This window comes from Phascolarctos cinereus, unplaced genomic scaffold (assembly GCF_003287225.1).
Source record: "Phascolarctos cinereus isolate Bilbo 61053 unplaced genomic scaffold, phaCin_HiC Scaffold_726;HRSCAF=1367, whole genome shotgun sequence".
Lineage (NCBI taxonomy): Eukaryota > Metazoa > Chordata > Mammalia > Diprotodontia > Phascolarctidae > Phascolarctos > Phascolarctos cinereus.
The window spans coordinates 82,640,981-82,666,399 of record NW_027556098.1 but is presented as its reverse complement, the minus strand read 5'-3'; the positions used below and the strand labels follow the sequence as shown (position 1 = coordinate 82,666,399).

The following is a 25,419-nucleotide window of genomic DNA, read 5'->3' as shown; positions in this document are numbered from 1 at the left end:
TATAAATCATATATCCATTTGACCTTGGTATTCAGTGTGAGATGTTGGTCTATATCTAGTTTCTGCCATACTTTTTCCAGTTTTCTCAGCAGTTTTTGTCAAATAATGAGTTTGTGTTCCAAAAGCTTATCTTATATTAGATTACTAGGGTCATTTACTATAATGTAATTTGTACCTAATCAATTCCATTGATCCACTATTCTTTTTATTAGCCACTAACAGATTGTTTGGTATGGCTAGACCACCTTCTTTTGCTTTTTTTTTTCATTAATTCCCTTGATATCCTTGATGTTTAGTTCCTCCAGATGAATTCTGTTATTATTTTTTCTAGCTCTACAACATAATTTTTGATGGTTTGGTATGGCACTGAATAAATAGATTAACTTTGTCACTTTTATTATATTGGTTTGGCCTACCCATGAGCAATTAATATTTTTCCAATTGTTGAGATCTGACTTTATTTGTGTGAGAAGTGTTTTATAGTTGTGTTTGTATAGTTCCTGGGTTTGTCACGGCAGGTAGACTCCCAAGTATTTTATATTGGCTACAGTTATTTTAAATGGAATTTCTCTTTCTGTCTCTTGCAGCTGGCCTTTGTTGGTAATATATGGAAATGTTGGCGATCTTTGTAGGTTTATTTTGTATCCTGCAACTTTGCTAAAGTTGTCAATAATTTCAAGTAGTTTTTCAGTTGATTCACTAGGATTTTCTAAGGATAGCATCATATCATCTGCAAAGAGTGATAGTTTTGTTTCCTCATTGCCTATCCTAATTCCTTTAATTTCTTTTTCTTCTCTTATTGATACAGCTAGTAAAATATTAAATAATAGAGATGATAATGGGCATACTTGCTTCACTCATGATTGTACTGGAAAAAGTTCTAGCTTATACCAGTTACAGATAATGCTTGCTGATGGTTTTAGATAAATGTTGTTTATCATTTTAAGGTAAGCTCCATTTATTATTATGCTCTCTAGTGTTTTTAATAGAAATGGGTGCTGTATTTTGTCAAAGGAATTTTCTGCATCTGTTGAGATAATCATATATTTCTGTTGGTTTTGTCATTTATGTGGTCAATTATGCAGATAGTTTTCCTAATATTGAAACAGCCCTGCATTCTTGGCACAAATTCCACCTGGTCATAATGTATGATCCTTGTGATATATTGTGGTAATTTCTTTACTAGTATTTTATTTAAAATTTTTGCAGCAATATTCATTAGGGAAATTGGTTTATATTTTTCTTTCTCAGTTTTGGCTCTTACTCATTTGGGTAACAGCATTGTATTTGTGTCATAAAAAGAATTTGATAGGACTCTTTTGCCTATTTTTCCAAATAGTTTACATAGTATTGGGATTAATTATTCTTTAAATGTTTGGTAAAATTTATTTGTAAATCCATTTGGTCCTGGGGACTTTTTCTTAGGGAGTTCGTTGATGGCTTGTTCAATTTCTTTTTCTAAGAGCTGGTTATTTAAATATTTTATTTTTACTTCTGTTAATCTGAGTAATTTATATTTTTGTAGATATTCATCCATTTCATTTATATTGTCAAATTTATTGTCACATAATTGGCCAAAATAGCTTCTAACAATTGTCTTAATTTCCTCTTCATTGGTGGCAAATTCATCCTTTTCATTTTTTATACTGATAATTTTTGTTTTCTTCTCCTCTTCTTTTAAATCAAATTAACCAGTGGTTTATTTATTTTATTGGGGTTTTATCATAAAAATACCTTCTAGTTTATTTATTAGTTCAATAGTTTCCTTACTTTCAATTTTATTAATCTCTCCTTTGATTTTCAGGATTTCCAATTGGGTATTTAATTGGCAATTCTTAATTTGTTCTTTTTCTGGGTTTTTTTAGTTGAAGGCCCAAATAATTTATCTGCTTTTTTCTCTATTTTATTGATGTAAGAGAAATAGAGATATAAATTTTACCCTAAGTGTCGCTTTGGCTGCATCCCATAAATTTTAGTATGTTGTCTCATTGTTGTCATTTTCTTTAATGAAATTATTAATTGTTTCTATGATTTGTTCTTTGACTCAGTTGTTTTTTAGGATTAGATTAATTTCCAATTAATTTTTAGTCTCTTTTTCCATTGTCCATCATTGAATATAATTTTTATTTCATTATGATCTGAAAAAGAAGCATTTAAAATTTCTGCTTTTCTGCATTTGGTTATGAGTTTTTTATGTCCTAATACATGGTCAGTTTTTGTGTAGGTGCCATGTACTGATGAGAAAAGGGTATATTCCTTTCTATTCCCATTCTTTATTCTCCAGAGATCTATCATATCTAACTTTTTCCAGAATTTTATTCATCTCCTTAACTTCTTTCTTTTTTATTTTTTGGTTATATTTATCTAGTTCTGAGAAGGCAAAGTTGAGGTCCCCCACTGTTATACTTATATTTTCTATTTCCTCCTGTAACTCATTCAACTTCTCCTTCAAAAATGTAGAGGCTATACCATTTGGTGCATATATGTTTAGTGTTGATATGACTTCATTGTCTATGGTACCTTTCAACAAGATATAGTTTCCTTTTTATCTCTTTTAATTAGAACTATTTTTGCTTTGTTTGAGATCATGATTGCTACCCCTGCTTTCTTTGCTTCAGCTGAAGCATAATATATTCTGTTCCAGATCCTTACCTTTACCCTGTGTGTATCTCTCTGCTTCAAATATATTGCTTGGAAACAACATATTGTAGGATTCTGGGTTTTAATCCACTCTGCTATCCACTTCTATTTTATGTGTGAATTCATCCCATTCACATTTATAGTTATGATAACTAATTATTTCCCTCCATGCAATTTTCACTTGTTTATCCCCCTGTCTCTCTTACCCCCCCCACCCTTTCTTTCCTCACAAGTGTTTTACTTCTGATCACCACCTTCTCCAATATACCCTCCCTTTTATCAGTTCTCCCTCCTCCTATTATCCCTGTCCCTTTTTACTACCTTGTAGGGTAAAATAGATTTCTATATCCAACTGAGTGTGTATGTTATTCCCTCTTTGAATCAATTTTGATGAGAATAAGATTTAAACTTTGCCCACCACCCCCACCCTCCATCTTCCCCTTTTTGTCCTGGGGCTCTGGGTGTTAAACAGCTAGCTTCACTGGGTTTCAGGTCATAGCTGCTTGCTTTCTCTGAAAGGTAGGCTTCCCTTCTGGCTTATACTGGGGAGGGGTGGGGCCTCCCTGTTGGCCTCCCCTAGATTTTTGGTTTAGCTGCTGGTCTACCCCAGGAGTGGGGCCCTGCTGCTGGGTTGCTATGGAAACAGGGTCTCTCTGTTGGTAGACCCAGGGGTGAGTCCTGCTTATTGGCCAGCCCTGGGGCAGAGCTTCAGCACTGGTCAGCAATGGAGTAGATACCTCCCTGGGTGACCTGTGCTGGGGGTGGAGACATTGGGGTGGGGCCTACCTGTGCTGCACAGACTGCTCACTTGCCTCTGGAGCTACTGGTTTGGAGGAGGGCTAGACCTCCCTGGTAGATTGCCCCAGGCTTGGAGTCTTGCTGCAGGCCCCCTGCTGTGAGACTAGCTGCTGCTGCTGCTGCTGCTGCCGCTGCTGCCGCTGCTGCCGCTGCTGCCGCTGCTGCCGCTGCTGCCGCTGCTGCTGCTCTTGGACATTGTGCCCCTGCTCCCCAGTGACACAGACTTTTCCTGCTGGGCTAGTAACCTGCTTCCCTGCTCCTACAGCAATTCTGAGGCAGTTTCTAGTTGTTTGGAGGGAATTTGAAAAGGTTTCAGAGTGTTCCTTCTTCACTCCATGATCTTGGCACTAGAAGTCCCGAATCTGGTTATTTTCAAAGCCCATAAACATAAGGGAAAAGAGAATGATTGAGAATTTCACTGCCATTTTTACTAGAATAAAGTCCTGCCTTTGCCTATCCCCATTGTATTGTCATTCCTAAATATACAAACATTTTCATTCCTAAAACATATCCTAACTCAAACTCCCTATATTTTGCATAAAGCTTAAGATTGTAGAAGTAAAGTATATGAAAACCTTTCCTTTCTTATCAGAACTCCAAACTTTGAAGATGGGTTAGTCTCACTCATTTACACTAATGATAGGGAGAGAACTAAAGGAGATCAGTCTGAATTTGGATAAAATGCTATACCAAAAATAGTAAAATAACAAAAATTTAATCTATTATTATGACAATTTTTTACTCTTAATAACTCATAATTCATTGATTAATGAGCTTGAAGTATTTAAAGTAGCAAATATCACCAAAAGAGAAATAATAGAACATTTTATTAGTATAAGATCTCAACACTGATCTCTGCTCTGATATTGCAGAAAACAGAACAATAATGGGAAAATGAAAATTAAGAAAACTTCACAGTATTTCTCTGTATTAAATGCTTTCTAATAATGACCATGCCAAGTACGTTCTGCTGTCATTCATCAGTTTTGTTTTTAAATGCGTTAAAGATATTTACTTGAAATAATTTTTTCTCTGCATAGCACTTACATCCTTTCTAGTATTGCCCATGTTCTTTGATATTTTCACAAGCGACAGGAGAGGGTATTGCCTTCAAACAGACTAATTAATAGATGATGAAATCAAGTTGAATAAAACAGCTGCCACAATACTCAGTTAAATACTCTTAGTTGAATACTCTTAGTTAAAAATCAGTTCACTGGGTACAAATGAAATAACAACATTTAAAGCGTGTGATTCAAAGCTACAGAACTTGTCCAGCCAAGCAATTAATAATCTAATTTGACCAATTTCTATTTGATGAAATAGACTGAAAATATCTGTGTAGCATAAGAAAAGCAGAAATATAAATGCATTCAAAAATCAGCCTCTGATGAATTATAGGAAAACATGTGAAGAAGCTATTATTTAGTTGTTTCTTTAAAAAAAAATCAAGCTGGATTTCAGTGGATATCAAGCTGGATACTAGACCATGAAGGAACTTGAAGGACAGACAGGGAGTTTGAGCTTTGTCCCACGTGGAATAAGGAGCCAGAGAAGTAACAGGACTGGATATATCCTGATGGCCATTTGAAGAATGGTTTGGGAAGGGATAGGAAGTAAAGGTGGAAAACCTGTAAGGAAGCTATTAGAATAATCTAGGCAAGTCATAATGAGAACCAGCATTAGGAGGATGACAGGGGCAAGTGAAAAGAGGGAACAGATAGATAGAAGAGTTGCTGCAGAGCTGAGGGAAAGTAGCTGTGATTCTCTATGCCAAAAAAATTTCATCAGGGGCCTGTCTCTTGAGCATCTCTACACTTAGCTAGGCTGGCCTCCAGATGATAGAGAATGGGCAAGAAGCCTGTCTATCTTACTAAACCTCAAAAAACTGTACACCTACTAGCCTAGCCCTCGAGAGTGGGACTTTAGTGGAAATGGCTAAAAACCAGTTGCTTTTCCCCATCCTGAATTATATATGTATACATCCATTATGTACACAAGTAATCAATGGAGAAGTAGTGTAACATAGCAGAAAGAGTACAAGACTTGGAGTCAGCAGAACTAATTTTGAAGCCCAAATATGACGGCAGGTATATGATCATGAGCAAGACATTTCATTTCTCTTAGCTTCAGTTTCTTCCTCTGTAAAAATGAAAATTATACTGTACTTCATACCTAATGGGGTATGTGCAAAGGGCTAAAAATAGTACTAATAATGCTGTATAAATGAGAGTGATTGTTATTGGTTCTGTTTTTAGGCTAGCTGAAATGTAACAATCTGCCACATCAGTAGCTCTGATTACCTTTGTTAGCAGAGTGCTAGGATTTTGTGTTTAATTGATCAGGTGTGTCTTGGGAGGGGGGGACCACTCTCTATGTGTTCCCAATATTTAAAGTTATAGAGAATGTTATATGCGCTATCTACCTACCTACCTACCCCAAGGTTTATTCTGATGAAAGTGTTTTTCATCTTAAAGGACTATACAATGGTGCATTATTACCACAGTATAGAAGTAGTAATAATAACAGTGATGATGATGATGATGATGATAGCATTTATATAGCACTTTAAGGTTTCCAAAGTGCTTTATATATGTTATCTTATTTGATCCTTACAACATCCCTGTGAGGTTGGTGCTATTATTATCCAATTTTACAAATGAGGAACCTGAAACTAAGAGGTTAAGTGATTTGCCCAGGGTCACACCGCTAGTAAGTGTCACGTGTCTGAGGCCTGATTTGAACTTGGGTCCTCCTGAATCCAGGGCTGGTGCTCTATCCACTGCACTACCTAACTGCCCCCAAATGGGATAATATTTATAAAGTATTTGGCACAGTGCCTTCCACATAGTAGGTGCTATATAAATGCTAGCTATTATTATCATTATGATGGCACATGAAGAGGTAGCATATGACATGTCCCAAATCAGAGAATAAAATAAACACTTTGTGGTTAAACTTGTGAAAACATTACATCCTATGTTATCTCCTTCAGGTAAATAGAAATAAAAACAAAAAAACAAAATCCTAGATTCATGTGACCTGCTTGAAATGTGGTTAACACCCACAGCAGTAGGATTTGCTTAATACCCTACCTCATCAATGATTTCTCATGTGCAGTGTATACTTTTTTGTGTGTTTTTTGGTGAAGCAATTGAGGTTAAGTGACTTGCCCAGGGTCACACAGCTAGTAAGTGTCAAGTGTCTGAGACCACATTTGAACTCAGGTCCTCCTGAGCCAAAGCTCTATCCACTGCGCCACCTAGCTGCCTCTGCAGTGTACACTTTTAATGAATTCATTTGTAGGCACTACTAAGTGAACACCTATGAAATTTTTTAAATTTTATTTATTTTATTCTGAACTTAAGAAATAAAACAATTATTTCCATAATATAGTAGAATAGAAAAAAGATACTCATACATGAAACTGCAAATCTATTACGTACAACTTGCTATTCCTATTGCTATATAAAGTTATCATGTAAATTTTTTCTTTTTTTTTTCCTCCCCCCACCCTAGAAATGGCTACCATTACACACGCACACACACGCGTGTGTGTGTGTGTGTGTGTGTGTGTGTGTGTGTGTGTGTGTGTGTAAAACTATTCTACATATGCTTTTATTTATCAGTTCTCTCTCTGGATATAGATAGCATCTTTCTTCATGTGCCCTTTGTAGTTAATTTGAGTATTTATAGTAGTCAAAATTACTTAGTCACTCAAACTTGTTCTTAAAATGATATTGCTATTACTATATACAATGTTCTCTTGGTTCTGCTCATTTTGCTCTTCATTATTTCGTGCAAGTCTATCCATTTTTTACTTAGATCATCAAGCTCATTATTTCTTACAGCACAGTAGTATTCCATCACAATTATATTTCATAACTTGTTCAGTCATTCTCTAGTTGATGAGCATCCCCACTGTTTTGAGTTCTTTGCCACCACAAATTCTTACCTAATCCCCACCACTCCTTCCTATTCTTTCATCTCACTCCCTCCTTTCCAACTGTTAGTTTAAACAGACTACCTTCGTAACCATTAACTGTAGATTGAAGAAGAGAAGAAGGTTCTAATGTGTCATTTCTCCAGTTGCTTATTAGGAATACCCATTAGTCCAAAGACAATATTAGTATAGCTTTCATCTCTTTTAAAATATTAGATCCTCTTAATTCTAGGGAAGCATTTAAAATTAAGAATTCAGAGTTACATTATTAACCTTTATTTCCTGACTTTTGATATTCAGCTTGAAATTCAGCTTGGCTGTGTTGGATTTGGCTATTTATCTTCTACCTTTTCTAGCTGATTACCATGGTAACACTAGAAGTGAGGTACCAGCTGATGAGTCACAGGCTTTGTGACTGCTGAATGCAATAGGCTTCACTTGACTTTGGCCCGCGTGTTTCCATAGGGAGTTATGGACCGCAGGTCTTTTTCCGGCTATGTTTCTTACCTGGCTGACTTTCTAATCACCAAAAAGACCACATCTGTGGCTTCAAAGCTGAGTTGCACAGATAGCCAAAGCACAGCTTAATGTAGCCTCCTTGGGAGCCAATGCCTTCTGTGATGGAAGTTTGTATTCTATTGGGACCATGTTTCTGTCACTTCCTTTAATAACAAATTTACTTTCCATAAAAAAAAAATGGGTAGAAGGTTTCCACAGGGATAAAAATAGTGTTTTCACGCCACTGACTTGTAACTCTGTTTATTTCCTACATAGTCAATAACCAGAATTCATCGTTAATGTAATTATATGGTAGCATTCATACTAAAATAATTCAGTAGATCTCTGTTCTCATTAATGTGGATACTCCTTCAATACAGATTGCTATGCATCCATGCTATCTTGACCTGGATGACTCTTGAACATGCCCTACCTATAAATTCTCTACAGAGAAGGATGGAAATCAAGCCTAAATTTATTCTAAGATTTATCTGTCCTTTCTGAGAAACTTAATGTTGTCAATAGTTTCTGATTCTTTTAAAGCTAGCAAAGGTAGCACAGATCTTACAGGCAAATAGAGAATGCCAAAGGGCAAATTTGCACTTTGAAATGTTGAATTCTAAATGTATTCTGAGCAAGCTAGCTGGAGAAAACTGGGGTTAAGGTGAGAAAATGAATGTGTTTGCAGCTTCAGAATGAAATCAACTCTACAATTATAATTGTGTTTTTGTTTTGGCTGATAGCAGAAAGTTCACAATTCATTGCTGTATTCTAACTACAAATTAAGCTGTAATACACAAGGGACCTTCTGACATTTTAAACATTTGAATTTTGCAAGATAAACCCTTGCCCTTTTAAAATCCCTGTATAATCCTGGTTTTCTCTAATTACTCTAGTTGAATACAAAATTGATCATGTGATATCAGATCTCAAATGCAGTAAAGCAGGAAGTCTTTTCCAAAACTTGTGTGGTCATTTTTATTTTTCCATAAAAATTGTAATGAGAGATTCATTCCTGAATAGTTAGTTAAAACTTATTTAAAAAGATAGTAGCATAAGCATGTTATTCTCAGGGGAAAAAATCTCATCCTTACAAGGCAAAACCTTTCTAAAATATATATTGGTGTTTCCTTATGATCAATTATTTTCCATCCCAATCGCTTGATAAATACAAAATAAATAACCAGTTGATACAAAATGGTTAGCCAAAAATGACTTTTTTAATACTTTCTAGGATATCATATCTTAGAAAGAATATCTTTGAGTTCTACAGTTTAGGGATCAATAGTTTTAATTTTCTAAAAATCATTGCTGTATTTACACAGGCATAATTTAAAAGCGATTAACTAAATTTCATGTAGGCTCATAATCTACTGTCTTGCCTGGACCTTTATTGCTTGTTTTCTTCCCGTAGTCATGTGCAAATCTGAACCATAGGAATTTTACAAACCAAATCTGAAAAAATAAAAATTACTTCTTCTGCATGTGCTGCCTGTTCCAGAACTGGGAATTTCTGTATGTGGGCTTAACAATAATCATCTAGGGGCAGCTAGGTGGCCCGGTGGATAGAGCACCAGCCCTGAAGTCAGGAGGACCTGAGTTCAAATCTGGCCTCATACCAAACACTCGACACTTACTAGCTGTGTGACCCTGGGCAAGTCACTTAACCCCAATAGCCAAAAATAATCATCATCATCATCATCTGCATAGGCTGCAAGTTAAAGGGGAATGATGTTTCATTAACTCAGGTAAAAGATCAGTTTAATAGCAGAGATTGCTGGGCTGGACGGAATCTCAGAGTTAATCTTTTCCAGTTCCCTTCATCTTACAGATGAGGAAACTGAGACCCAAAGAGACAAAGCGATATTTCCTAGGTCATGTAGATACTTCTCAGGAAGGTTAGGACTGGAACCGAAGTTCAGTGCTGATTAAATCATACACCAGTGCTTCATTACGTAGTGAAGAGAAGAAAGAAAAGAATGTGGTAAACCTGACCCTTCAGTGTTGACATACTTAAGTCTTCCCAAAATGTTATTTGGATTTGCATCCTATCTTCTCTTAGTGTTTACTTCTCTGTTCAGTGAGAAAGATATTTTAAGTTGTCCCCATTGCTAAGAAAAGCAATCACATTTGGGTAGTCTACCAAAAGTGGGTTCCTTTATACAATTGCCAGAGCTGCTAATGAGCAAATGATTCGAAATGTCAGACTGGTATGTCAAGGAGCTTAGAAAAAATGCATTAACATTTAGAAGCTATTGAAAGGAGAAAATCTATATTGCAATTATGTCTAATATTGCAAACTCAGAAATAAAAGTAAACAAGAAAAGTTAATTTCAAGCCACCACAACCATAAGCAATGTTACAGCATGTGAGAGAAATTGTGACCTTAAACCTTCAGCATTGCAATTGCTTCTCCTTCCTCCTACACACACTGTCTTTCCACCCACACTGCAAAGGATTTAGTATTTCTCATTTTTTGCAAATTGACAATTCTCTTTCCTCCCACTCAGTCGCAGAGGACAGAACATTCTGCTAGGGCTGCTGTCTGATATAAAGCATTGCACAGGTAGACCAAACCAAAACTGGGCTGCCAGACCTTTAAAGATACATTTTATTTTAGCGTGAAAGTAAAAACAGGAGAAACTGTACGTGGGAAAGCTTATAGGCCCTTGTATCACAACTAAACCATCTAACTTGTAGTATGCCCACAAGTTACTTCATTTGATCCCTGAACGGCAGCATTTCAGAAATCAGAGCCATCTCAGTGGTCATTTAGTCCAAACCATACCTGAAAGAGAATCCCTTCTATGACATAGCTAGAAAAGGGTCATCTAGACCAAAGATGTCAAACACACATACCTACAACACGTCTGAGTGCCATAGGAACTAGATTAAGATGTAATTGGCAAATCTGGCCTCAGACCAAACACTTGACACTTACTAGCTGTGTGACCCTGGGCAAGTCACTTAACCCCAATTGCCTTGAATAAGTAAGCAAATGAGTGAATGAATGAATGAGTGAATGAATGAATGAGTGAATGAATGAATGAATGAATAGCCAAGCAAATAAATAAATAGATAAATGAATGAATGAATGAATTGATAGATAAATGAATGAATGAATGAATAAGTAAATAAATAAATAAAATTTTAAAGAATTTTTGAAAATTTGAAAAGGATGTAATTGGGAAATATTTAACAAAATAAATTAAAATATAATAAAATTTATATAGTATTACATTTTAAGGCAACTAGGTGGCACAGTCAGGCGTGGCAGGAAAACTCATATTCCTCAGTTCAAATCTAGCCTCAGGAACTTACTAGCTGCGTGGTCCTGGGCAAGTAATTTGACCCTGTTTACCTCAGTTTCCTCATCTATAAAATGAGTTGGAGAAGGAAATGGCAAACTATTCCAGTATCTTTGCCAAGAAAACCCCAACTGGGGTCATGAAGAGTTGGACACAACTAAAAAAATTACATTTTAAAACTAAATAAGTATGTGGCCCACAGGGATCCTTATGTATGAATTATTAACTCCATTTCTGGTTGAGTTTGACACCCCTGATCTACACTTTGCTTGAAGATTACCAATGGGAAGGAATCCACTACCTCCTAAGGCAGTCTATTCCACTGTTGAGTACCTCTAATTGCTTGGAAAAATAAGATTCATTTATTTTAGATTGTTTTCCACAATTATTAAATTGTGGTATGGACTTATCAGTTTCCTGAGGAAGTAATTTATTGGCTAAACAGTAAAGACTCCCTTTACAGAGCAACTTGACAGTGAAAGGTCAAGGCCTTGTAGCATGGAAAGGAAACTCAACATGCTGCCAGCCCACATGGGGTAGGGGCAGGGGGGGAAGAGGTTGATCCTACTTCTGGAAGTGTGTGATGGTGTGCAATGCAGAGGCCTTACCGATCAGAGTATGCACAGGTATTCTGTGATTGTTTTTTATCTGCTTACTACTTGGTAGGTGAAAAGATTTTAAAGGAATTTAATTTTAATTGGTGGCAGCAGGGAAATCAGGGAAATCAGGGAAATCAGCTTCATATAGAAATTTGATCCTGAGGGGGCCTTGAATGAACCTAAAGACCCTAAGAATGGGTAGATGTGAGAAGGAGAATATATTTCAGGGATGGAAGATAGTATGAAGACACCAAAGCCAACAAATAGGATAATATATATATATCAAGAGCAGTGAAGTAGGTTTGTCCAGATTCTGGTCTAGACTCTAGACCATGGTTCACGAATGCATAATGCATAATTAAGCCTGAAAAGGAAAGTTGGGACAGGTTATAAGAGCTTCTAAATACCAAGAAGAGTTGTATTTTATCCTAGAAAGAATAGGGAGCCATTAGAATTTATTGAGTAGGGAGTGATACAGTCAGACCCGTTTGCTTTAGGAAAGTCACTTTGGCAGCAACGTGGAGGATAGATTAGAGTAGAGAGAGAATTGAGGCAGGGAGATCTCTGGTTAAGGAGCTGTTGTAACAGTCCAGGTGAAAGCTATTCAGTCCAGGTTCTGAGCCAATGTGGAAGTTGAATGAGTAGAGAGAAGAGGACACATGTGAGAGGGCCTACAGAGGAAGAAATGGCCAGATTTGGCAACTGATTGGATATGTGTGAGTGAGGGAAAGTGAGGAATTGAGGATGAGATTGAGGTTGCAAACCAGAGTGACCAGAAGGGTCAATAATGCTCTGAATAGAAATAGGCAAGTTTGGAAAAGGAGTGGATTTGATGAGTCCTGTTTTGGACATCTCAAGTTTGTGATGCCTTGAGCACATCCAGTTCAGAATGTCCAATAGGCACTTTGTGGTATGGGACTGGTAGGCTAGAGTAGATGCGGACTTGGGACAGAATTTATAGTGTAGGAGTTGGGTTGGTCTGCCTTTGGTTTGGGGGTGGGTTGGTTTGCTTGCTTGCTTCATTTTGGCAGGTTGCTCTATTCCTTGAAACTGTTTTCATTTCCTGCCTTCATTTTTTTTATCAACTTGGTACTCAATATTGACTTGCTCCACACTGACTGATTGCCTTCTGTGGGCTCAATGTGACCTTCCAGTGGTAATGAAAGCCTCTTAAAAAGCATTTTCCTTTCATTATAAAAATGTAAGAGTGTCAGAAGCTGAAATTTCCTGTGAGCAAAAATGATTTTAGTTGAACCAATATGGCATCCCCATTCATCTCAGTCTTCAGAGAAAAGCATCCAGTATTTCCTTTTGTCTAACGACAAATGTCAGTCATGGTAGCTAATGAAAGAGGTTACTTAAAAACATTCCTTGATGTATAATTTAAGATAAATGGACATCTAGTTTGTACTACACAATGTATTGTGGGGGAGGCATAGAGGAGGAGGGAATATGCATTCTATAATATTGATTTTTTTTAAAAAATCTATATTAAAATGTAAGAAAACATTCATTTTTAAAATATAGTCTTAAGAGTGTTAAATTCCAGAGGTTATGGGGCACGTACAGAAATGACAGTGATGTAAAAACAGACGGCTCATATCTCTGCCTTCATCAATAAAAGGGTTTGTTGTTTTGTATAAAAAGAAAACAAAACATAGCTTTAAGAGTAGCCAGTGACATGAAACTTCATCTGTTTGTAGCCCCTAAATTTACATGGAGAAATTCCAGCTTTTCAAGTAGTCTAGATGCAATGAGATGAAAGAGAGCGTTCTAATGGATAATATTTATTCTCTATGTTTTGAAAAACCGTACTTTAGGGGAACATTTTGTGGTCCACTTAATAAAATCCAAGTATTTGAATTATAGGATTTCAATAGTAAGAATCAAAGTCAAAGGTAAAGCATGCTACAGTCACACCATGAAGATATCATTATTCTTTTTCAGTTGCAACATGTTTTCGCTTAATAAGGATAATCAAATATATAATGCACAATTTCAGTTAGTAAAGAAAGAGGAAGGAATAGGCATGTATATGTTGCATATTACATGCCAGCCACAGTAAGTGCTTTACAAATATTACCTCATTTGATCCTCACAACCCTATGAGGTAGGTTCTATTGAATATACTGAAAGATCAATAGACCTTCTCCATATTCACAATTTATTAAGAATGGGTAACTAGAATCTAAATTGTATCTTTTGCTTTTTTATGTTAATATGCCACGTCTTAGACACACATAGTGTATAAAACTTAAATCAGAGTTATCGTCAGTCACAATATTATTTCCCCAAACATCTGGTTGTCCTATTTGTTTAAATAGTTTGTCCCATTGGTTTGAGAGTTCTTCCTTTGAAAAATCCATAATTCCAGCTGAAAACTTTATTTGGTATTTCTAGTAGGGTGCTGATACTCCTTCATTATTCTTTTCCTGTCATATGATCTCCTGTGCTTAATGATAGGTAGATGTTGTCCATTACTTAATGAATGCTTGATTAATCTTAAAAGTGTGGTGCCTTAAAAATAGTAGGTGCATAATAAATGTTTGTTGGACTGAAATGGAAAGAACTTTGTTTTCAGAAAGGTGTGGGGTGGGAGGGTAAAGGGGAGACAGCATGAAAATGTGAAATTTTACCTCAGAAAAAAGTGCCATATACTGGGAAGACTCCTGGCTCTAGAATCAGAGGAACCAGGTTCCAAAACCTGTCTTTTATGTTTTCTGCATATGTGACAATGGGCGTGTCACTTATCTTCTATGGGTCTCAGTTTCTCGTGTGTAAAAGATGAGAGTTAAGCTAGATGGGCTTTATGGTCCCTTCCAACTCTAAATCTGTGATTTTTTTAAATAGGAAAATCTATATAATTGACAGAGAAGACATCTTTGTTCATTTACTGAAATAAAAAAAAAATAGTCTTGGGATCAATTCAGTTTGCTTATTTAGTTTGAGTTTGGGACCTGAAGTCAGGAATGCTCATCCTCTTCAGTTAAAATCTGGCCTCAGACATTTACTAGCTGTGTGACCCTGGGCAAGTCACTTAACTCTGTTTGCCTCAGTTTCCTCATCTGTAAAATGAGCTGGAGAAGGAAATGGCAAACCACCCTAGTATGTTTGCCAAGAAAATTTTGAATTTGGTCAGGAAAAGTTGGATACAACTGAAATACGTGAATAGTGTTTGGGTCAACTGTTGAAATATTATCAACACAAATAAAACAAAATGTATAAAGAACCTTTATATTTTTAAATTACATGTTTCTAAATAGAGGAAGGAAAATATAATGGCTAGAGTGCCAGGCTTGGAACCATAAGGATTTTGTTTCAAATCCTGTATCTTACAGTTTACTGGTTATAATATGACTCTGGACAAGTCATTTAACTCATTAACTTACATGGACTCCTAGGGCCTAAGATTTATCCATTATATCTTAGCTTTTGAGATACTTTGCAAATGCATCCATATTTATGAAGAATGCAAATATACTTCTACAGACACCAGTCTCACTTATCTACCATTCAAAGAAGCAAGCCCCATTTTTTTCCCTCTGTATGAGAAGCAATACTCCCCCTGTAAACATTTTTATCTTGCATATGGTGAATTGTTTTAAAATAAGCCTTCTAACATCTTAAAAAATTGCAGACTTCACATAGAAGTCATATTTCTCCAAAATCTAAGACCACCCTCTGAGGATGGTCACACATTCCTCTGCTGGCAGGCGAATGAGAAACTAAATGAGCCAAGAATGTTTTAGTTTGCTTCAGAGTGGACGGTAAGTGCCCATTGAGTTGCTAATGTCCCGAATTGGCCCTGAAATGTAACAGCTCTAAAGCATTTGAAATTCTTCACATTTTAAGAAACTACCACAGTTTCATTTCTATACAAGGAAGTTTTCCCTCTTTCAACTCTGTGACTCAAGCACTATAATAGGGACTTACTGCCCATATGTATAGTGTACATATATATATTATTACATATAAAGCATATAGTATATGTGTGCATATAAGTAATATATGTGTGTATATATGTGTGTATGTGTAAATATGTGTATGTAATATGTTTATATAGGTAATATATATTGCTTGAATTTGAAAGGGAAAACTGATAGCACATATCAATTATATAAATCAGTTCCATAGTACTTTTTAGATTCTAATCATCTAAGGGTGTACACACTCATATACAATGAAATACATAAACAGCTCTTTTGTTGCTGTTCAATCTTATCCAACTTTTCATGACCCCATTTGGAGTTTTCTTGGCAAACAGGAGTGGTTTGCCATTTCCTTTTTCCAGCTCATTTTACAAATGAGGAAACTGAGGCAAACAGGTTGAGTGACTTGCCCAGGGTCACACAACTAGTAAGTGTCTCAGGCCAGATCTGAACTCAGGAAGATGGATTTTCCTGCCTCCCAGACCAGCATTCTATGCACGATGGCACCACCTAGCACCCCCCTTCCCAAGACATGTATTATTTAAATCCAGCAGGGATATTTTTAGATATCAGAAGAGCTATTATCTAAGCAGAGGATGAATATGTGAAATCACACATTCATAAATTAAATTCCCTACCAAGTGAATCTCATAAATTACTTACATTTTTAAATGGGAAGATTTAGTCTGTCTGTTGCCTACGAAGGTAGCTAGGTTGCTCAGTGAATAGAGAGCAAAGGGCCTGGAGTCAGGAAGATCTGAGTTCAAATATGGCATCAGACACTTACTAGCTGAGTGACCACAGGCGAGTCACTTAACTTCTGGTTCCCTCAGTTTCTTCATCTGTAAAACGGGGGTAATAATAGTACCCACCTCCCAGGGTTGTTGTGAGAAGCAAATGAGATGGTAATAATTGTAAAGCACTTAGCACAATGCCTGGTACATAGGGTTTAGATAGATACTAGCTATTGTTATCATTACTTTTCAATGACAATCAACTTGACTGTCTACTGTTCATGATCCACTCTTCTCCACCTCCCTCCCTATAAAAAGGAAAGAGACTGGCAGTGGATAACAGGCAGGTGCGTTGTGAAGCTCAAATGAGATAAGGGATGAAAAGCACTTTGCAAAACTTAAAGTGATTTATAAATTGTTGTTGTTGTTGAGACATTTCAATTGTGTCCGACTCTTCGTGACCCCATTTGAGATTTTCTTGGCAAAGATACTGGAGTGGTTTGCCATCTCCTTCTCTGGTTCAGTATTCAGAGTTAAGTGACTTGCTCAGGGACACACAGTTAGTAAACATCTGAGGCCAGATTTGAACTCGGGAAGATGAATCTTACTGACTCCAGGCCCAGTGCTCTATCCACTGTGTTGCCTAGCCACTCAACATATAAATTCCAGTTTACTAAAAGTTATTATTTTTAGCCTGTAATCACCAGTAATCACCAGGCCTTCAGTCTAGTGATGATTTCGTTCCCTGAGCCTTCTACTGCATTCCTGCTGAACTCAAGCAGTGTTTATAGAGCAGCACAAGGGTGTGCTGGTAAACGTTTAACGACCAGGCTGGAGGAGGTGGGGTAGAAATGTATACAAACACTCTTAAATTTAATCTGCATTATTATCAACACTTTCTTAAATCCAGAAAATCAACAAAACAATAAGTAAAGTCCCAATCTGTAGCCATTATGGATTTCTGTACTCATACTGAATTTTTTTTTTTTGCAAGGCAATTGGGGTTAAGTGATTTGCCCAGAGTCACACAGCTAGTGAGTGTTATGTGTCTGAAGCCGGATTTGAACTCAGGTCCTCCTGACTCCATGGCCAGTGCTCTATCCACTGTGCCACCCAGCTGCCCCCAGACTGAAAATTTAACAATAAACTTTCTCGACCCTTTACAAGTTGGATCGAGCACAACTCTGGATTTATTTTTGCTTGCTCTCCCCTGACTTGAATTGAACCTGAATAATCTCACCTCTCTATTATCTTTTCTATCTCACCTATTAGTTACTGCTCCCTCTTGCCAGACACCTGCAGAAATCTTTCTTCTACTTCTGCTGTGTGTTTCTCACTATTTCTTTTAAGACGTAAGGCTAAGTTTAATTGCCATTTCATTCATCTCTTTAGTATTCGGTTCCATGCTCTTTAGCTGATGTTTCTGATCTATAATTGTTGCCTTTTCATCCCATCTCTTGTAAATTTAGACAAATGGGTTTTCTAAGCACCTTTCTCCCCCAAGGCTTTTCCTGTATAACTCAAAGGTATTTTTTTCCCCTAGGGATCAGCAGATATTTCTGACAAGTACTATTAGGGATGTATTCTTTATTACTAAGCTCTTTGCATACCTAATGACCATTTTATTGGTACTTACATGATGATTCATTGCTTGGTAGTCTTTAATGGGACAAGATTTTTTAAAATATAATATAAAACATAAATAGAAGGAAATCAGCCTTCTAGTATCCTACATGGATTTAACTTCTTGGTTCTCAGAAAGCTTTCCTTTTGAAAACATTTTATGTTATGTACTTTTCACACATTATTGCTGGTAGTGGAAATAGAGATGTACCTTAGCATAATAAAAAATCCAGCTCTATCACTGCATTTTGAAGGAACCAAATAACGGTTATAGAGGATCTATTTCTATTTCAACCAGGCTAGTTATTTCTCCATGTACATTATTGCTCTTAAAGCTTATCAAGTAAGAGTCATTCTTAGTAAGAATGCAGTGATCAATTATCTTTGGATTGTCATGCTTGCGTGGTTGATATTGCAAAATCTGGTTGCCTGAAAGGTTCAAAAATTATTTTTATTTTACATAGTGTGTATGATAACCCATTATTTTATATTTAGGGCCATTTATCAAGTAAGGGGAAAAATCAGTCAAGGGGCACATAAGTTATTTAATCAGGAGAGAGAACCTTTTCCACCCTTTAACTGACAGGACAATAGATTTAGAGCTGGAAAAGTCAAGGTCATCTAGTCCAACCTCTGTATTTTACAAATAGGGAAAATGAGGCCTAGAATTCTTAAGTACCTTGCCCAAGATCAGTTGCAGGAGGAGTAATTGGCTGAGCAAAATTATAAACTCAGGACCTCTGACTCCAAATCTAACATTCTTTCCGGAAGAGTCACACAGGTACAAAGTGTTAGGAGCAAGATTTAAATTTAGCTCTTCCCAACTTCAGAGCTGGCAGTCTACCGATTCCCTCAAGCTGCTTTTAAACATGTAACTTAGGCTTTTAAGAAAAATAGATAATGTTCATCTTACCCTTCTCTTAGTTAACATCAAAGAATAAAAATCTCCAATAAACACCACAGAGAGTTTTTTTTTTAAAGTCTGTTATGGGGCAGCTAGATGGCACAGTGGACAAAGCACCTGCCCTGGATTCAGGAAGACTTGAGTTCAAATCCATCCTCAGATACTTGACACTTACTAGCTGTGTGACCCTGGGCAAGTCACTTCACCCCATTGCCTCACCAAAAAAAAAAAGTGTATTATGTGTCATCCAGACTGCTCTGAACTACTAAGGTAGAGGAATAGAAAGAGAAAGACAACTCAAAAGAGTAAGCTACATAATAAGAGAGAAAACCAGACAGATACACACCCAAGTTGAAGCAGAGTGAGGTTTACATAAAGACCCAAAAGAAAGTGTAAAGGAGACACTGTAAGCTATGGAGGCCCTAAAATACTAAAACATACAGAAAAAATATAAAGATGAAGACTTTCAACTAGTTAACATGATATTTTAGGACATTGCTACTGTAGACAAAGCTATGTCACATTTTCACTACTATACATAAAGATGGAAAGTCAGCTTTTGTGATATGGACCCATTTACACACATGTTTTAATTCAGTCCCTTACCAAACTACAAGTTGGCTTACACACATACACAGCAATGTTGTTATACTTGTTTTTGTTTTCTATAAAAAGTGTTATAAATTGAAGTTGGGTACAATAAGAGTTATTGATAATTTATTTCAAATACATTTATCATTTAAACTGACTTTTATGGGTGATTCAGGAAAGCTAAACACCATTTATAACATTGTTTCTATGGAGAATTGAGTTCCAGAAAAACTGACTTACAAAATTTTGGACACACCTGTTTCTAAGTTAGAAAGTGTTTATATTTGCAGTTATCTGAGCTAGTATAATACTTATACATGACATGAGTAATATATTAGTTTATGAAGTGCTTTACATATATTATCTCATTTGAGTCTGGAAAAAAGAAGTAAAGGTAGGTGCTATGTTATCCCTTTTAAAAGATAAGGAAGCTGAGTCTCCAGAGAGGGTAAGTGATTTGGCCAGCGTCTCACAGTTAGTGAGGCAGAATTTGAATCCAGGGTATCCTAACTGAAAATCTAAAATGCCGTCTACTGTATGATGATTCCCTTTTATGGTTAGACTTTTGGTATTTGCTTTAATTGGTCCAGCACCAATTAAATATTTGTTTAAAAAACAGACATACTTTTATATCATCTAAATAAGTGAAATATTTTCTTTTGTGTAATTTTACCCAAATTATAAATTCTTGGTGCACCATCTTTATTCTGAAAAAAAAAAATGAAGTTGGCATTTCATATTCATTAAATACCCTTTTCCCGAATGAAAAGAAAGATTATATGATCAACAAAAAGTAAACCTTTTGATTTCTGAAGTGCACTTTTCCCTATTTTCTGGTACTTTAGGAAATATTTCTTTGCCCTTTTCCCAAAGAAAATTGTAAAAAGGCTTTCCATTGTTTTTTCATTTTTATATGTTCTGCTGTTTTCTTGTTATTATGTCTCCTTGACATGCCCATAGTACTCTACTTCATCATGTGACTTGATAGGTATTACAGAATCCTATAGAGTTTAAATCAATCCTTGGCCAAAAGTTGGATTTCTCAAAAGCCATATTAATATAAACTAGAAATAAGGGGTGGGGACCTTGCAGGACCTTGAGGCCACATGTGTGTTTGAGGACCTAAAGGGCCACATGTGGCCTTGAGGCCACAGGGTCCCCACACCTGGACTAGATAGAAGGACCCATAGTATATTCTAACAAAAATGATTCCTGTTCCTTAAATAATTCAATTCTGTAGAATCTGTTTCCCCAGGTAAAGATACCCTTGGGGTACCTTGCCCCAGGTAATATGATTTCTGATTAAATATGAAATCACTTTCAGTTATTCTTCCTCTATTACTGTTGGACTTTCTTCAGAACTTGGACTTTCACCTCTTATGTTGAAGTGCATGACTCTGCTGGGAGAGCCAAATGAAGGAACTTCTCTTTAGCCAACTTTTTTACTGCCTCATAGATTAGGAACTCAGAGAGTAGGCTACCTGAGAATGACACACCTTAGGTAACTGGATGCCAAAATGAGCCAAATAACTTTTTCCCTTCATTCTTGAATTTATAGAACTCAGGCATAATTTCATAGAGGAAAGAAATGCAATTCAATGTGATTATTATGATTGATCATTTAGACTATGATTTTTTTATATATAAAAGATGTACTTTTTTTAAAATATGGATTTTTTAAATAAAATCAAGATTGTGGAAAGATTTACCTGCCTTGGGTTACCTTTTGTATACCCAAGATAAACACTTTAAAGGAAACAGTGCCTTCTGGGGGCATAAGTAGACTTGCATGCAGACAGAGAAGAACTTATGGTACTGAAAACCATATACAAGTCTTGCCAAATTTTGCTATTTTCTCTTTTATCAGTATTGCATGACTCTATTTCTAATACAATACTAATATGATATGGAAATGATAGCACTCGCAGGTCTTTCATCATATTGTATCACTGCTTTATCATATTAGGCTAATACACTGCGAGAGTTGATAGAACCTCTCCATGCCAAATCGGATCCACTTCTCTTGGCACTGAACCCAATGGACTCACAGATTGATAAGCTAAAGTTTAGAGAATTTAGATCGGAAAGAGTTGACACGGCGCAGACTCAACTTCAACCGCTTGCAAGCAACTTAATGGCCTCCGTTCCGAAAACTTAATAAGTTCTTCTTTGATGTTTCTAACAGAAAACAGACTTTTATAAGTTTAGACTACCAAATGTCTACATTTGGGGCCTCCAGAAAGGGATTTTAAAAGGGCAGAGCAATCTTATGAAGAATACATCCTTTCTGCACTGGGACTTAGGCATAAAATCAAAGCCAAGCAAGATGGAGGACAGTAGCTGAAAAACTGCCATCTCTATGGGAGAACAGAAGGGGAAAGGGGGTGTAACAGGGCAAGGGCTCCACATTGGTGGCACTTCTATTGTATTCTTCTGACATCAAGGAAATAAAGAGGGATCAGCTTTGATAACTATAAAATCCTGGCTTTTTTGTGGACTCTTCACTATCTTCTGTCAGGAAAAGTGGAGGAATAAAAACCTGTATGTGTGTTTTGCATTTTTAAAAAAAATTATAAAAAGTTGATTTGCTGTATCATCCTAAATTAAGTGTAATCTACCATGGCAAGGCATACACAGCCTGTTCTAAGACTTAATATGTCTAATATTTTATCATGCATATTCTGATGTAATAAAGACTGACTTAGATGACAGTGATGAAGAAGAGTCCACATGCTGGGCTTTATTAGATCCCTCAGATAAGATCTTCAGTTCCTCCTTATCTTCTGGGACTTGTATGGAAGTGTTGTTGCCTCATAGGACAAATATAAGGGGTTATCTATAAAACACTTGGACTCCATAGGGCTATAATTTTGTTTTCGAGACCAGTATTTTGTCTGGATGTCACTCAAGCTAGATTCAGATGTTATTATTTACTATTATGTGCTGGGCACTCTGTGGCTCAATATTAGCCTCTCTCTCTCTCTGTAGTGGATGTGCAATTCCTTTTATTTAGTTAAACATAGATATACCATAATAGTTTCAATGCTAATTACTGGATATTTCATACTGTGTTATGGACAGATAATTTAAAATTGTATTTTGAAATGTTTTTTCTTCCTGTCATCGCAGTGTGTGGTATTGAATAATGTTAATATCTGTAAAAATATATATTATATAAAAATAAAAATGTGTGACCAATTGGTATCTAATCATTTTAGATAGCTTAATAATATGCCAAATATATTTGATGGTAATTTCCTCCCTAAAAAGAAGTAAAATATCCTTCTCACAGATGAAATTTGTGTTGTGAATAAAATCACATCAACTTGCCTTCTAGCTATTGCTGATTTTAATATACTTATTTAAAATATTTTTAAATATGATGGCTATTGATGTGGAAATTCATCAAAAGTGCCCTTCTATTGGTATTTAGCATCAATGGGATTGACTTGGAACAAGCTCCACACTTTAACCATAGCATAAAACTTCATGATCTGAATAGTTTTTCCTGATTAAGGAGTACACTCTCCATATTAATTTCCAAATACAAACATTGCTACTTATTTGCAGAACAATGTTCTTTCATAGATAGTCTGCCTAAGAGTTAGGTGTTCTTACAACTGATCAAATTTCCCCATATTCCCAAGTCTTTCGATGCCTGGTGAAGGAGGTATCCAATGGAGCATCTATTGTTTCCGCATGTGAACTTGGAGCAATACATAAATTCTCTATCAACAAAGATTTAGAAATCTAGAAGATTCAATATTTAAGCTATTCTGGAAAGCTGAAAACTTATTGAGTACATTATATAGTTGTCATTAGACTCCATTAAAAACAGCAATGAAGTTGATCTAAAACTAAATGAGGGTCCCAATATCCCTTCCTTCCTTCATTTATTTATTCAATTAGAAAAAAAATCTGTTGGAGTGCCTACTATGTACAAGAAATGGGATAAGGCGCTATATGCAGAGGCAAGAATCTTAAATCATCTTTAATTACCATTTTGAACAACGTTAATTAATAATATATTTAATATCATTTGCCTGTGGCCAGAAGAAACTTACATATTGACATTATATGTCAATAGGGTAAAACCAATTTTATCTCCTTTGGATATTATTCCACTTCTGTGTTGAGACATTCTTTATCACTGTGAGGGAGAGATCCTAGGATCATGTAATTAGAGCTGCAACGGACTTTAGATGCCATCAAATACAACTCCTTCATTTTACAAATGAGGAAACTGAGTCTTAGAAAGATTTTTTGCTATTGACTTGCCCAAAGGCACATAGTTAACAACAAAGCCAAAAGTCAACTTATAAGAGGCCATTTAGTCCAACCTCTTCATTTTACAGGTGAGAAAATGGAAGTTCTGGTGGTAAGTGATTTGCCCCAAATCCCACAGATAGTAAGTAGAAGAGCTGGTATTCAAACTTAGGTCCTCTGTCTCCTAATTCAGCAGGAAGACATATCCCACAATGCTACCTCCACACTAACAGAGGTCCCTTAATGCCCAATTCGGTATCCTTTACATTACTCTATCCTACTCCCTCCATTTTTGTTTGTATTTGTATTCTGTAGTAATTGATCATCTAACTGCATAAGAAGTCTGAATAAATAGTCCATGTTTAATTTGAACATTAAATACTGATTTCAGAAACATAAGTAATACCTAGTGTGTTCTCAGCTCATACAATAAAGAGTGTTTTGGATTGATGATCAAAGGACCAGGGGTTTTTTTTTAAATCCTGGCTCTGTTATTTATTACTTGTGCATACCCTATGGTGAGTCACTTAACATCTATGGGCCTCAGTTTACACATCTGTAAAATTAAATAATTGGACTAAATGATCTCTCAGGTCTCTGCTAACTCTAAATCTAGGATCATAAAAACTTTCTACCACCCTCTTTGAAGTGCTGAAAAAGTGTAAGTCTGACGTCACAACATATATCAATAGACTTTTATATAGGGTGACATCAGTAAGCTGGTACCAACATCCAATATGCTTCTGGCATTTCTGCAAAAACATCTTGTCCTTTGTGAAAGAAAAGGACAAGTATTCTTCATGCAATGGAGAGAGATAACAAACCTGTGAGACTTAAAAGAAGCTGCTTTTTATATAAGGATAAAGGCCTCCCAAATTTGCTTGATGACTAATGCTGCTATGTGCAGCATCCTGAGCCATGTGTCATTTAACCTTTTCCAAACTCATGCGCTTATAGCAGCAGAGCCTTGAGATATAGCTTGCTTTCTGAAGAAACAGTTGTTTCCACAGGTACGTAAGTGATTTTTTTTAATAAACACTATCTTCTTCCTTAAATGAACATCATCTCCTCCTCATAAATAAAGGGAAAGAATTCTCAACCATTGTCCTGGAATCCAATGGGTTCATTAAACCATATTTTATTTTTTGCCGAAAGTTTCACAGAAAACGACTAGATTTTAATTATCTTTAGATGTCCAAATTTCTTTCTAACCTCCCCCAAAAAAGTCAACTCTTTCTTTGGCTCCAGATTTGACCTCAGCTGCAGAGTGCACTTTTCTTTAACGATTTTAATGTGGATTCTCATAGCTTACTTTTCCCCTTGCAATAGAAGCTTCGTGGGGGGGAGGGGAGAAATTCAGTTGCAAACTTAGGTTTTGATATTCTCTCTCTCTCTCTCTCTCTCTCTGTTATTATTTTTCACCAAAGTTAAACAAATGCCACTACAGCAAATCAGAATGAAAAACTCACAATTGAATAATCATACAAACTACAAACTCTTGCATGGCTCACCCTTGCCACATGAGGAGAAGGAAACAGAAAGATACAAAGGCAGAGAGAGAACATTATTATTGCCCAGTTCACACT

At 36.1% G+C, this 25,419-nt stretch overlaps 1 protein-coding gene across 10 annotated transcripts in view; it reads left to right on the top strand.

Annotated features, from left to right (window-relative positions):
* The window catches only part of CNKSR2 (connector enhancer of kinase suppressor of Ras 2), a 333,138-nt gene that overhangs the window by 299,713 nt on the left and 8,006 nt on the right, over window positions 1-25,419 (top strand). Inside the window, exon 23 of one of the 10 annotated variants that reach the window (XM_078146632.1) lies at window positions 21,534-22,765. The exons of the other annotated variants lie outside the window; for them this stretch is intronic. Coding sequence (XP_078002758.1) covers window positions 21,534-21,538 — 5 coding nt within the window. The 3' untranslated portion in view covers window positions 21,539-22,765. Of the gene's footprint in view, window positions 1-21,533; window positions 22,766-25,419 lie in introns of those variants that run through there. 10 annotated transcript variants of the gene reach the window in all.